Source organism: Prunus persica, chromosome G1, assembly GCF_000346465.2.
Source record: "Prunus persica cultivar Lovell chromosome G1, Prunus_persica_NCBIv2, whole genome shotgun sequence".
Classification (NCBI taxonomy): domain Eukaryota; kingdom Viridiplantae; phylum Streptophyta; class Magnoliopsida; order Rosales; family Rosaceae; genus Prunus; species Prunus persica.
The window spans coordinates 26,652,179-26,666,463 of NC_034009.1; the positions used below are offsets into that span (position 1 = coordinate 26,652,179).

The following is a 14,285-nucleotide window of genomic DNA, read 5'->3' on the forward strand; positions in this document are numbered from 1 at the left end:
TAGAAAAACCCTCTCAAGCGAAAAGAAGAAGATGAAAAAAAAGCCGATAGAGGGGTCCACAAGAGGAGAGACGCGCAATGAAAATAAAGAAAATCAAAACAGGAAACTAAAAGAACACGAAAGGGTAGTATTGTCATTTTTGGAAATATAGTTGGAGGCCTCAACGTTATCCAAAATGAAACCTAACCCCAGAGTTAAAATAATCAAACCGCGGTAAAAAAACTCACATGGACTCTCTCTCTCTCCCTCTAAAACTTTCTTACTTTGTTTATATTTTAACATTCCGATCTCTCTCATTCTTTATTTTGAGTTTGTAACACCAGAGCAGCCTCCATTTCTCTCTCTCTCTCTCTCTCTCTCTCTCTCTCTCTCACACTTCCAACGTTAAAATTTAATTTGCCGTTTTCCGATAACCAACCGGCGCTGATCGCCGGCCTCTCACCGGAAAGGTAAGCTATTGTCTTCCTCGTTGATCTGCCTGCCGCTTTCTAATGCGGCGGCTTCTTGAATTTTCCATGCGGTCCGTTTGGTTCTGGAGAATTTGTGAGATAGCCATAGCAAGTAAAAGTCTTGATCCCAGTCTCCTAAATTTACGCTTTTCAGTCGGCTGCACACAACTACGCTTCTTCGTTTTTGCTTGTTCTCGTTACTCACGAGCTTTTCTTTTCTTCAACTGTTCTATTTTATTGGGAACCAAACGGACGGCAAAAACGCTATAACCTGAATAGATTTTTTATTTTGCGCCTTTTGGTTTATGGAAATTTTGTCCTTTTGGAATGATTTTGACATTTTTTTTTGGCAGGAAGTTGTTGATCGAAGCTCCGGACGGGACTCTTAGTTTCATAATAAATTTTGATTCAGGTAATGCTCACGTTTTTTCACTTATATGTAGCGTATGCTGAGATCTTTGTTTACTTGTAGTTGCAGCATATAGCTTTCACAACGTACTTCATTTTCTTTCTGGTTGATAAATTTGTGTTTCTGGTTGATAAATTTGTGTTCTTTTTCTTCGAATACAAAGAAAATAAATTAAATTTGTGTTCGTTTTCTTGTTTGGATTGGTAGAAAACTATTTTAGGAATTTATTCGTACGGGAAAGGTAGTTTACTGTGTCGCAGAGCCAGGATTTGTGTTTATCTGCTAGATTTGCATCAAACCTTCAAAATATTAATAAAATCTGTGATGCGCACTGTTTGCTTTTCTTTGGAATACTTTGACTAGGTTGGATATTGCTGTCACGCTAAAAAGGAAAAAAAGGAATTTAGTTCTTGTATACTACTGTACCTATTAGTATAGGTAAATTTTCTGCATCAGATTCAAATGATAGGGTGGAGAATAAATTCAGGATAGGACAATGGTCAATGTATGATGACAGAAGGGCCTTCTAGAAACCTATAATTATACTTTTTTTATGCTTGTACAACTCTTCCTTTACTTCATTTGATTATAAAAAACTCTCTTTACAGTATAATTTTCTTTTCGCCCTATTTGGATGCCCGCACGTCAGCTGTTTCAACTTTCTTTCAGCATATTTGTACCAAAACGGTGCTGCATTGGATGCATGCTTACCTGGTTACCTAGTACCTGTTTTTGTCCACACTTTTTTTGTTTTATAATCATGGAATGAAAATGGTGTAAGGAAACATGGAATTCGATTTATCATGGATGAGCAGGACATTCAAACACAGAGTTGAATTTCATTTGCCTGATAATTGATATACTTCAATATTCAGTATGTTTTATGGCGAATGTAATTTTGCTCTTTCCTTTGGTTGCAACATAACATGTGAGAGGAAAGCATGTTATATTCAGTGTACTTATTTTGATTCTATTGACCAGCAATCAGAATTGGACCATGTGTAGTTTATTTGTTGTAGGTGGGAAAAGAGGATTTAGTAAGTGGCAGCAGTTTAATGGTCTGATCATTCTTTCAATTTTGTGCAGGTTTGTGGAAATTACTATTTTCTGGTACTTTGTTGCTCTGCATGATTCACGTAGAAAGGGTTTCTATTCATGGCATCAAGATCTTGTACGAACCCTTTTGATTTGGCATCTGGAGGACTTTTGGATATTCCTTGTACTCCAAGGGCCCTTCCACGTGTGATGACTGTTCCTGGCATTATCTCTGATGTGGATAGTTATAGCAATGATGATGGGGATTCAGATTCCACATCATCTGTTTATCGTGAGCGGAAAATTGTTGTGGCAAATATGTTACCATTACATGCTAAAAAGGATCCAGAAACGGATAAATGGCGCTTCAGTTTGGATGAGGATTCAATTTTGTTACAATCAAGGGATGGATTTTCGTCTGAAACTGAGGTTGTTTATGTGGGGTCTCTCAAGGCTGAAATAGATATCAGTGAGCAAGATGAAGTTGCACAGAAACTGCTGGAGGAATTCAATTGTGTGCCGACATTTCTACCCAGTGATCTTCAAAAGAAGTTTTATTTGGGGTTTTGTAAGCAGCAACTATGGCCCCTTTTCCATTACATGCTGCCTATGTGCCCGGATCATGGCGATCGCTTTGACCGCTCACTGTGGCAGGCCTATGTATCTGCAAACAAAATATTTGCAGACAAGGTTATGGAAGTTATTAATCCTGAGGATGATTGTGTTTGGGTTCATGATTATCACTTGATGGTTCTCCCAACATTTTTGAGGAAGCGATACTATCGAGTAAAGCTTGGATTCTTCCTTCACAGTCCATTTCCATCATCAGAAATTTATCGAACTATGCCTGTCCGAGATGAAATTTTGAGGGGTTTGCTAAATTGTGATCTCATTGGTTTTCATACATTTGATTATGCACGCCACTTCCTCTCATGCTGCAGTAGAATGTTGGGCCTGGACTATGAATCCAAACGAGGACATATTGGGCTTGATTATTTTGGCCGCACTGTGTACATTAAAATTCTTCCTGTAGGTGTTCATATGGGTCGACTTGAATCTGCGATGAATCTTCCGAATACGACTTCCAAAATTAAAGAGATTCAAGAGCAGTTCAAGGGGAAAAAGATGATTCTTGGCATTGATGACATGGATATATTTAAAGGCATCAGCTTAAAGTTTCTAGCTTTAGAACAACTCTTACAGCAGAATCCAGAGTTGCAGGGCAAAATAGTTCTGGTTCAAATTGTGAATCCTGCAAGGGGCTCAGGAAAAGATGTACAGGAAGCAAAGAGTGAGACATACTTAACTGCCAGAAGGATAAATGAGGTTTATGGTTCACCTACTTATGAACCGGTTGTTCTTATTGATCGTCCTGTCCCGCGTTATGAGAAGACTGCGTATTATGCTGTAGCAGAATGTTGTATAGTGAATGCTGTGAGGGATGGAATGAACTTAGTTCCTTACAAGTATATTGTTTGCAGGCAGGGAACTCCACTTATAAATGAAGCTTTAGGCATTACAGAAGATTCTCCTCAGACAAGCATGCTTGTTGTGTCTGAATTTATTGGTTGCTCACCTTCATTAAGTGGAGCAATCAGGGTTAACCCGTGGGACATTGATGCTGTAGCTGATGCCTTGAACTTGGCTATCACCATGCCTAAATCCGAGAAGCAATTACGTCATGAGAAACACTATCGTTATGTTAGTTCTCATGATGTGGCTTATTGGGCTCGAAGCTTTGCGCAGGATTTGGATAGAGCATGCCGAGATCATTATAGTAAACGGTGCTGGGGTATTGGATTGGGCTTGAGGTTCAGAGTTGTTTCCCTTTCTCCGAACTTTAGGAAGTTGTCTATAGACCATATTGTCTCAGCATATAAAAGAACAAATAGAAGGGCAATATTCCTGGACTATGATGGAACTGTTATTCCCGAAGCTTCCATTATTAAGGCCCCAAGCCCAGAAGTCCTCTCTCTTATGAATTCCCTGTGCAAGGATCCAAAGAACACTGTTTTCATTGTTAGCGGGAGAGGAAGGACCTCTCTGAGCGATTGGTTTGCCTCATGCGAGACGCTGGGAATTGCTGCTGAACACGGTTACTTCTTAAGGTATGTTACTAATATGTTATTTGTTGAATATTGAGCAAGCCCATTCCTGATTTTTAAACTGAACTAAGGTATTTTGGTCTGTTGGTTTAGGTGGAATAGAAGTTCTGAGTGGGAAACCAGTCCTGTTGGTGCCGATCTGGATTGGAAAGAAATTGTGGAGCCTGTGATGAGATTGTATACAGAGGCAACGGATGGCTCCAACATAGAAACTAAAGAGAGTGCTTTGGTATGGCATCATCAAGATGCAGACCCTGACTTTGGATCCTGTCAAGCCAAGGAATTGTTGGATCATCTGGAAAATGTTCTTTCTAACGAACCAGCAGTTGTTAAGAGGGGCCAGCATATTGTTGAAGTTAAGCCACAGGTAAGACTGCCTCCACAGAGTCTCTCTCCCCACATGCACATATACACTTACGCAAACCCAATACTGGTGAATTTTTACACTAATGCCTTGTTACATGCAGGGAGTAAGCAAAGGATTGGTTGCTGAGAAGATTCTTTCAAGAATGGTCAATGATGGGAAGGCACCAGATTTTGTGATGTGCATTGGGGATGATAGATCCGATGAAGACATGTTTGAAAGCATATTAAGCACGGTCACCAGTCCATTGTTGCCTTCGCCTCCCGAAATATTTGCCTGCACAGTCGGAAGAAAGCCAAGCAAGGCCAAGTACTATCTTGATGATGCCAGTGATGTTGTGAAATTACTTCAAGGCCTTGCTACTGCTTCAAGCCCAAAGCCTAGGCATCTTCCACATATCCAGGTTTCTTTCGAAAGCATCTATTGATTGGAACTGTCACCGTTTGCGTGACCTTAAATCATCGTTTTGGCCAGATGGATTCTTTTTAACCTCTGAAGTTGTTCGGGATCATGAAGGACTTGACCATTCTTGTTTTGTACATGGTGACATCGAATATGTATTTATCGGTGCCCAGTAAGAGTGATTGGATATTTACAGATGGCGGTAATGGCCGTTTTTTACCGTTTGGGGGGCACCATTTAACTTGTATAGATACAATGTTTTTGTCACAATAGATGAATCTCAGTTCGATCCATAATGATATAATACATCCTCAATGCTAATTGTTTTACTTGATCATCTTCAGTTTCACTTTATATTGTTCTGTGAGTGTCACCTGCCAAGTTTTTCCTTTGCAGTAAGTCAAGGCAATGCAATTCAATTCAGTTTTGAAATGGCCAGGATGAGGATAATATTATTGTGATAAGAAATAGATAGGTTCTCTCAAATAGTGACAAGCTCTCAAGACAGGAACAGGACAACACAGCCTGTATCCTGAAGGTATCTACCATCTAAATCACAAAACCCAATCTTCACAATTAAAGGTGTCTGTCAGGTCAGGTGGTCCAAGAAAACTGTTATACATGGGAATTTGGGAAGACAATGTGCTTCGAGAAGGGAAATACTTGTCCCGTTATGAACTTTTATAATCGTTATTAATAACAGTTTGATACGCGTATACAATGAAATAACCGGGAGAAAAGTGAAATACTTGTCCCATTATGAACTTTATATTCTTTGTCAATATCAGTTTGATATGCGTATACAATGAGATAATCATGAATTAATATTGGGGTGGGCTTAATTTATGTTTTTGGGAGATCTTTTATAATGGGGCTTCCCTAACCCATCAACCACGACAACTGCAATCATCGAACTACCACCAACATGGGTTCATTGCCAATCAAACCCAGAGATGCCTGTCTAGGTTTTGGCGAGAAAGAAAAAAAATGGAAGAGAGAAAGGAAAAAAAACATTTAATGTTGTACAAGATTAAAACAGGAAAGCAAAACATTTGAAGCTTTTCAAAGTTATATTGCACCTAGAGAAACACGTGTATGGCTCTAAAGGGAGAGTTTGATTTCTCAGTAGCAAACCTCCTGGTCTGTTTAATGGCTCTCAAGTGCAGCATCCAAAGTCAATCCGACGGTTGGGGTTGAGAGTATATTTTTTTAAGGTGAAGAAGACAAGGAAGCTATCCAAATAGGAGGAATATCATAAGTACAGAAGCCCATATCAGCTCCCATTAGCCAAGCAATCTGCAACACAGCTAGGGGATGAAAATGAATGGGATCGGTCATTTGTATGAGCTGAACCTAAATCTGTATTTTGATTTACTTAAATGTGAGTGTGGTGGGCTAATATGTGATTTAGCTAGGATGGGCTTGTACAACTAAACCTAAATCTGTATTTTCTCACTCCAGTCTAAAGGCGGAGTTTTTCTTTTTGTACTTTTAAAGAATTATTTTTGCACATATGTCGAACCATGACAAAGACGTATTCCAACGAAGAACTTACGTAAAATGGATAGGACCAGCGTGGAGTCCAGTTGCACTATAATACAGAAATCACGCCCGCTATTTTGTGTGTGTCATCCAATAATTTCTCTTGTCTCACATAATGTGTGACCTGATTAGAGAGGTAGGACCTCGTTCTAGACAAGTTTTCCTTCGCTCCATCCAACCGTCCAACCCAACCTTTAGTGGGCTGCTTGGTCGCCGACTATGCATCGGTTCTATCCTATCACGTGTCATTTTGGTCAGCATGGCCTGGGTAGGTGTTTTATTTGGTCAACGGCCTGGGCAGCTAGGGGTTGCCATTTGCGAATTTGACAGGGTTGGGCCCAGCCTGATGGTTAGTGACTGGGCCAATACGATTTGAGTTTTGGCCTCATGGTTTGTGATTGGTTCGTAACTATTAATACACATCAAAAATATTTTAGAAAAATAAATAAAATAGAATGAAAAGAAATTAAAAAACAAGGGCCACATGATATTTGGGGGAAAATAAAAAACATACATATTATACCTTTTTTAAAATTCATATAGTTAACACAGCGTTTTTTTGCCTTGGTTTAAAAACAAACCGCTATGATTATTAGAATGATGGTATGAGAAAAATGGGAACACGATGAGGATCAATTATATAAGTAAAGTTAAAGAAAATAAGTTGCTTCAAAATTTAGCAAGAAAGGAAAATTACACTTAAACATGAAGTATTGTGCTAAAAATTTGTTGTGAGGAGTTTCAAAAGTGATATGGAAATTTGAGTTAGAACTTTCATCTTTTTCTTATCTTAGTCAATCAAGGTTGTGTGCTTCCTTTTTTAATTTAGGTCATTTGAACTAATTAAAGAGCTTTACATTTTACTACGTGATCTTATTTTTAAAAATGTTACAATATTCAGTAGATCTTTGACGTTGATGAATACTATTTTGAGATATTTTTCTTATTAGTGAATTTTCATCACACTTGATTCTCGTTTATGTTCTTGAAGTTAGACGTTTGATCGATCTATAACCGCATCAACAATCACACGTGAACCTCAATGCATAAAAAAAAAACGGTGGGGTTAGTTACTGACTAGTGTTAATGACGCTCTTATCTTATGTTATGCACTAATGGTTCCTCTAATTGTCTGTTTTACCTTTAGACGAGTAGGTGATATCATCCCTTCAATATGCTCTCACTAGTAAAGGTTAAATTGTTGAAACAAAATTGAGCTAAAATATTTTCAAATTATAATTAGAACAATAGACAAACGGTCATAAAATCAAGTAACTACAAATAAAGATAATAGCATGTTAAACAAGGAACATGGAGAGAATTTAGGTGGAGAATAAATGTGGGCATGGTTGGTTTTCTTGTTTTTTCTTTTTTGTTATTAATATTTAAAAAAAAAAAAAACCAGTAATTTCATGACACGATCCTCCCCACAGCATATGATTCTTTCTCACTCTCACCGTTCACTCTTTAGTCCCCACTGACGCTGAGGCGAGAGTGACCCCCTCTCTCCCTCCGCAGCTCTGCTTTTTTATATTTCTTTTCCCTTTGCCTTTTTTCTCTCTTTTTTCATCTTTGTCTCTTGCATCTTTTCACACGCAGTTTCTTTTACACTCAAATACACTGGTTTTGTTCGAAACACAGAACCAATACGCATTTGAGGAAGAGCATCTCCTACCTCATATCACTCACATCACATTCTTGCAAAACCCAGATAGGATTTAGGGTTCTTACAATGCTGGCAGCTTGAATGTTTCAGTTCTGTGCTGTTCCGGGCTTCATTGTGAGAAAAGGAGTAATGGGTCGGAATGTCTTGGTGTTTGGTCTCGCCATTTTGTTTCTTTTTGGAGGAGTCTCATCAGCTGCTCCTACTGCTCCAGCAAGTGAGTGAGTTTGTTGAATTTATGTATACATGACTGTGAGCTTAGCTGCTATATGATCTGCTTTTGGTTTTGGAACTTTGGTTTGTTTTCAATCCAAACTTTTTTTGTTTGTTGGTATTTTCAGAGATTGTCAGTGGGGTTTTTTCAAATGCTGCTTCTGCTTTCATGAAATGGCTGTGGTCACTGAGAGCAACATCCAAAACAGGTCTAGATCTCTGATGCTACCCGCATTTTCTTTTTATACTCTCTTGTTTTTTGAGGGTTTATGGTCTTCTATTCTGAAACGGTGGGGATTTGTGAAATTTATGTGTGCAGCGATTTCTGGCCGTCCGTTGATGAAGTATGAGAGTGGGTTTAATGTGGAGACAGTGTTTGATGGAAGCAAGCTTGGGATTGAGCCTTACTCTGTTGAGGTGTTGCCCAGTGGGGAGCTTCTGATTTTGGATTCTGCTAATAGTAACCTTTATAAGATCTCTTCCGCTCTGTCTCTCTGTAAGTGGCTTTTATGGAATGCTTTGGGAAATTGCTTTGTTAGTTTGATTGAACTTGCAAGTAGAATTCTCCACTTTATGAAGTATGATTTGCAAAATCTGCTGTTTGGCCATGTTAGTACGGGACTCGAGTTCTTACGAGTTTTATATGCTTTAGTGTCTCTTTGAGCCAGTTTGTCTTGATTGGCAAGCATTTGCATGTAGTTCAAAGACGATATTTCTTTTATTATGTTTGGGTTTTGGGATATGGGATCCAAAAAATGATTCTAGGAGAAATAAAAAATGCTGCTATTTTAAGGCTTCTTTATTCATGGCTGTGTTTCCAGGTGCAATACTATTGGTAACTGAGCTTTGAATCCAAAAATTCCAACATCCAGCTTTTATATTGATCTCGTCTTCCCTAAACTGGAAGGAGCCTTGATCTTTGTTGGATGCATGCTATGTTGTGTCGCTGTCTTCAGTCTACTCTGTACTACTAATTACACTACTAAAATTTAAAGAGATTTGAAGAGCTTCCCCTCAAGAAAATGAACTCCTTTATCATTGTTATGGATACATTCAACTCTTTTGAGCTTGCATCTCTCATACTTTCACTCTATTTAATGGGAACACTGCAGACAGCAGACCAAAGCTGGTTACAGGATCCCCTGAAGGATACTCTGGACATGTAGATGGGAGGACCAGAGAGGCAAGATTGAACCACCCGAAGGGGCTTACAGTTGATGACAGTGGAAACATTTATATTGCAGACACAATGAATATGGCAATCAGGAAGATAAGTGATGCTGGTAATTGCTAATTTTAAATTTGTTTAAGCATAAGTTTTTTTCATTCATGTTCAGCATATCATAACAAAGTGGATTTGTTTCCTTTTTCTTCGTTGTTTCATTCTGACCCCGTCTTCACTACAGTAGTTTGTTATTGTAGTACCCATCATCATCATCATCACTACGATAATTTTTTTCCTAATTGGTAGCTAGATGTTTAATTTTGATGTCCTTCAAATTTCTACTGTCAGGGGTTACAACAATTGCTGGAGGGAAACAGGGAAGTGGGGGAAGCCATGTGGATGGACCAAGTGAGGATGCAAAGTTTTCTGATGACTTTGATGTTGTTTACATTGGAAGCAGCTGCTCCTTACTCGTCATAGACAGAGGAAATCAAGCAATCAGGGAGATCCAACTCCATTTTGATGACTGTGCTTATCAGTATGGAAGTGGTTTCCCCCTTGGTAACTTCATTTACCCAAATATTTCCTTTTGGATGGTGTGAATATTGAAAAATATGTAGGTACTTATTTTCATCATTGCAGGGATTGCAATGCTTGTGGGCGCTGGCTTCTTTGGTTACATGCTAGCATTGCTACAACGCAGAGTTGGTACAATTGTCTCTTCCCAAAATGTGAGTGCTGAGTTTTGCCTTCTATTCACTTTGTTGACATGTACACTTTGTGGGGTAGATGTTGGTTCTGCAGGTCATTTGTGCCCATCTTTCTTGTAGGAACTATTTGAATTTACTCTCACATTTTGTTGGGTTTGTAAATAGGAAAAGTGGATCCCAGAAAAGATGCAGAATTCCACCGTTATTATTTGTAGTGAAATATTGTTGATACTTGAAAGAAAATTCTTCATGAAAAGAGGATTTTCTTTTTCTGGGAATCACTTCCTCAAAGTAGGACTTATTTTACACTTGCCTTGATTAGGTATTATGTACTACCTTTCTGCCATAACAACTTCAGTATGACAATAGTTGATAAAATTTCAATGTAATGCTTTTCCTTGAGAATCATAGATCATGACGTATAGCTTCTTCTATGACAGCATAGAACATTCTTTTACCTTTTATATTGCATTTTTGAAGGACCAAGGCCCAATGAAGACGAGCATTCCTCCAAGTCCATACCAGAAGCCTCTGAAATCAGTCAGGCCACCTTTGATTCCAACTGAAGATGAGCAGGAGAAGCAAGAAGAAGGCTTCTTTGGATCGATTGGGAAGCTTTTGGTCAATGCTGGGGCATGTGGTGCTGAAATTCTGGGAGCAATATTTCCTGGTTTCAGAAAAAAGCATCTAAACTATCAAGACCAAATTCAGCAGCAGCAGCAGAAGCATTCAAATTCTTGGCCTGTGCAAGATAGTTATGTGATACCAGATGAGGATGAGCCCCCTTCTATTGAAACCCGAACCCCCACCCCACGCAAAACCTACGCATTCATGGCCAAGGATGCTGAAACGATGCATCAGTTGCGGCAAAGCCGAGTTTTCTATAATGGGTGGGATGATATTCAGCAGCAGCAACAGCAGCAAAAACAACAACAGCATTATCATCGTTACCAATCATCAAACCCCAATACTTTCTATGAGCAGAGTTGTGAAAAAACCACTGAGATTGTGTTTGGTGAAGTTCAGGAGCAGGATGGGAAGGGTGAAGCTGTGGTCATAAAGCCTATTGATTATGGGAATCCCATGTTTAATCATTACAGTTTTACCTCCCAAATCAATCCTAGGGGTTATAACTATGGCTATTGATCATATATACGTAAGAGAGGCATATAGACATAGTTTTGATCTTATTTGATCTTTCATATAAATCTTTCAAATTTTAGGTTATAGGTGGTATCAAATCATTCTGTGAGTTCCATGTGGAGAATTTCAGTCCTGGAGGTATCTCATTCTGGTCAACATATTGAAGGCCTTTGTTCAAGAATATTGTCCCTCTTATATAATTTCTTTCATAATTCAAGGAAGGTGGTCTTCTCTCATGCTTTATTAGATACATTGTTATATCGCTTTCCCTGTTTCCTTGCAATCAAATTGCAAAAAGTGATATGGCGAATACCCTTAAGAATCAGCCTCAAGAGTTTGAGACATCAGAAGAAATGTTTTTCACGTTTTAACTGGATGTGTTGTTTGAATCACAAGCACCGGTGCCTTTTTTTCCCAATCCATTCATCATATAGTAAATCGGTTGGCGTTGGAAATTACCGATGCTTCTTTACATTTTCCATTTGTCACATTGATTAATAGAAGAGATAACGACTCTATTCATGTTTCACAAACCCAGTTCCCCAACTACTCGAAGTTTCGATAAAATCTAATAATTGAAATCAATTGGAGATTCTCAGGAGAGAAGAAGAAAATGACCCAAATGGTGGCACAAAATGTAAGCACGCAATCACGAACAAGCCATTATCCAGATATTAGGTACTACTAATGAAAAGATTCAAAATACTCACAAGCCTCACAATTGGAGATAAGTTAAGCTATATACATACAATAGAGTTGTCTTTCTTCAACCTTTTCATTTCATCTCCTTTTAACTAAACCATAATTACTTCCCAAAGCCGGCAGAGTTGTTTCTTTAGCTCCCTCCACAAATCCCATAATATTACTGTCTATCATACCTTCTATTCTTCCATGAGAACCAGATAACACATCACTCCTCCCATCATTACTATCTTCTTGCTTCCTGCTACACAACTCCATGCTTCCATCAACACCTACCAAATCCTTCAACTGATCCACATACTTGGACGAATCTGTTATCTCTGTTACCTTGAAACTACTATCGCTATGAAAATCACAATCAATCAAAGACACACATTCCTTAGGCGAAACTCGGGACCCTACATGGTTGGTTCTAAACATAAGAGAAAGATGAGAGATGCACAACAAAAACAACCGCCTCAGCAGCGACACAGCTGGGGTGGAGCTAGCAGTTGCGCTTTTGATGGCGAAGCAAAGAGTCTGTACTTGCTTCCCCAGATTGATTTGGCAGCGCCTCCATGTCGCGCTGAATCCGAGCCTGTTGCGGCCCTCCTGTCTACCAAGTCCAGTTAGACACATTTTGTTAAAGTTATGATCTTGACATTCAAATCAGCACATTATAACAGAAGATGCAATTATGCAACAAAACACTTACATTGCGGATAATATAAGGCCGAATCACAATTCCAACAAGCAGCCCGAAAAGACATGACAATCCGAGACCCAAAAGCCAAATCGAAGCTGCTCCAAGTGCTGCAAATTGCATAATAACAACATTATCATTAAAATCAAAATTAAATTAAATATCGGAACCAAAATCCCCAAATGAATTACTGTAATTACACAAAAGCTCACCCGACGGAGAAGACCTAGCACAGTCTTCCGGCTTGAGATTAATCAACCGCACCAGCTGACTCCCGCGGTCCGAGATGAGAAGCGCGCACTTATCGGCAAACAAAGCCAGCTCCAAATCGGGCGAAAACGTTGCGTTTTGAGAAGGGCCGTCCTCCCGTCCAGGCTTCAGTGAGTGAGTGTACCCTCCAGCAATTGTACTCACACTACCTATTCATTTCACGTAATGCACCAAAATACAGAGAGTTGGGTGAGTACTTACGAATTATGCCACGCTCGCAAAAACCTAGAAGAAGGAGTTACCTGAAGCGCTTATTTTCCGAATGACGTTGTTGCCCCTATCGGCAACGAAGACATTTCCTTTAGGGTCCACAGCGAAGCTCCGGGGCTTCTTGAACTGGGCCAAACCCGGTTCGCCGTCCGAATAACCCTCGTCGCCGTTACCGGAGAACCGTTTAATCACACTATCTGAAACATCACCTAAACTGTTTTAGCATCTACGAAAACTAACGGCGGTTCAGAAATCGGAAGTGGCTAGTTACTAGTTAAATTACCTTGGGATCCTGGTATGGGGAACGGTACTGTGTATACGGCACTACCGGAAGAGTCGAGGACGAGAAGATCGGACGATCCAGGACGAGGGAGCACCGAGTACGGGTTGATGCCGAGTTTGTGGCCGTCGATCACTGTCGTGACGGTGTACCCGTCTTCTAGCACCAAGTCGGCGAAGACTGAAATGGAAATACATGGAAACTGAGGGAGTGAAACGCAAATAAAATATTGATGCAAAATCAGACCTTTTTTTTAAATAAATAAAATTACGGTTTACCTTGAAGTGAAGCTTGGTTGAGGAGGAAGAAGAAGAAGAGAGCAACAGCGAAGGAGTGTGAAGCCATCGTCGCACGCCAACAGTTGAAGCAAAATAATCTCTACTTTTGCAGGTGAAATAAAAGAGGGCAGCTACTTATCTGGACCGTCGGAGGGTTATGTAGTGGATTCGCGCCACGTCACCCCGGGTCCACAACAATTCGCGCCAATCAAATCGAACTAGAGAGACCCAAGGGTGACCCATCCAACTCACAACAGCGGGTAACGCAATCAATTTATGTGTCCGAGTTTATATATTTTTATTTCAGTTTCGACTTTTTGGATTACAAGGAGTCGTTTGGTACACAAGTTTGGTTTGGACTGATTTGGACTAAATTTAGTACCATGTTTATTTCATTTAATTCTGGTCTTAGATAGGATTGCTAATACCGGGCCCACCAAAAACACCTCCTTAGGAGGGGACTACTAATCCCATGTAGAAAGGGAGGATTAGCTAGTCCTATATTTACCAATATATGAGATACATATATTATATTGTAATACTAATAACATATATTACTATTATTATTATTATTACATACACATATACTATAATATACATATATACATGTACATACACATATACAAGTATATATATACACATATATACATATATAATATATAC

At 39.3% G+C, this 14,285-nt stretch overlaps 3 protein-coding genes across 4 annotated transcripts; 2 read left to right on the forward strand and 1 right to left on the reverse strand.

Annotated features, from left to right (window-relative positions):
• LOC18788435 (probable alpha,alpha-trehalose-phosphate synthase [UDP-forming] 10) lies at positions 293-5,101 on the forward strand. The gene is made up of 5 exons (XM_007225247.2): positions 293-449; positions 803-861; positions 1,945-4,001; positions 4,092-4,365; positions 4,466-5,101. The coding sequence occupies exons 3-5, from the start codon at positions 2,014-2,016 to the stop codon at positions 4,787-4,789; spliced, it is 2,586 nt and encodes an 861-aa protein (XP_007225309.1). The 5' UTR covers positions 293-449; positions 803-861; positions 1,945-2,013; the 3' UTR covers positions 4,790-5,101.
• LOC18791707 lies at positions 7,684-11,446 on the forward strand. The gene is made up of 7 exons (XM_007222156.2): positions 7,684-8,186; positions 8,311-8,391; positions 8,502-8,678; positions 9,295-9,465; positions 9,696-9,908; positions 9,990-10,078; positions 10,538-11,446. Exons 1-7 carry the CDS (start codon positions 8,054-8,056, stop codon positions 11,201-11,203), a joined length of 1,530 nt encoding a protein of 509 aa, XP_007222218.2. The 5' UTR covers positions 7,684-8,053; the 3' UTR covers positions 11,204-11,446.
• LOC18788728 lies at positions 11,827-13,752 on the reverse strand. 2 transcript variants are annotated; one of them, XM_020567825.1, is made up of 6 exons: positions 13,623-13,752; positions 13,348-13,524; positions 13,097-13,261; positions 12,797-13,003; positions 12,597-12,694; positions 11,827-12,493 (listed from the first exon to the last, which is right to left on the reverse strand). In XM_020567825.1, the coding sequence occupies exons 1-6, from the start codon at positions 13,687-13,689 to the stop codon at positions 11,981-11,983; spliced, it is 1,227 nt and encodes a 408-aa protein (XP_020423414.1). In that variant the 5' UTR covers positions 13,690-13,752; the 3' UTR covers positions 11,827-11,980. The 2 variants fall into 2 exon arrangements, with proteins under 2 accessions (XP_020423414.1, XP_007222532.1); XM_007222470.2 differs by having other exon boundaries at positions 11,827-12,497.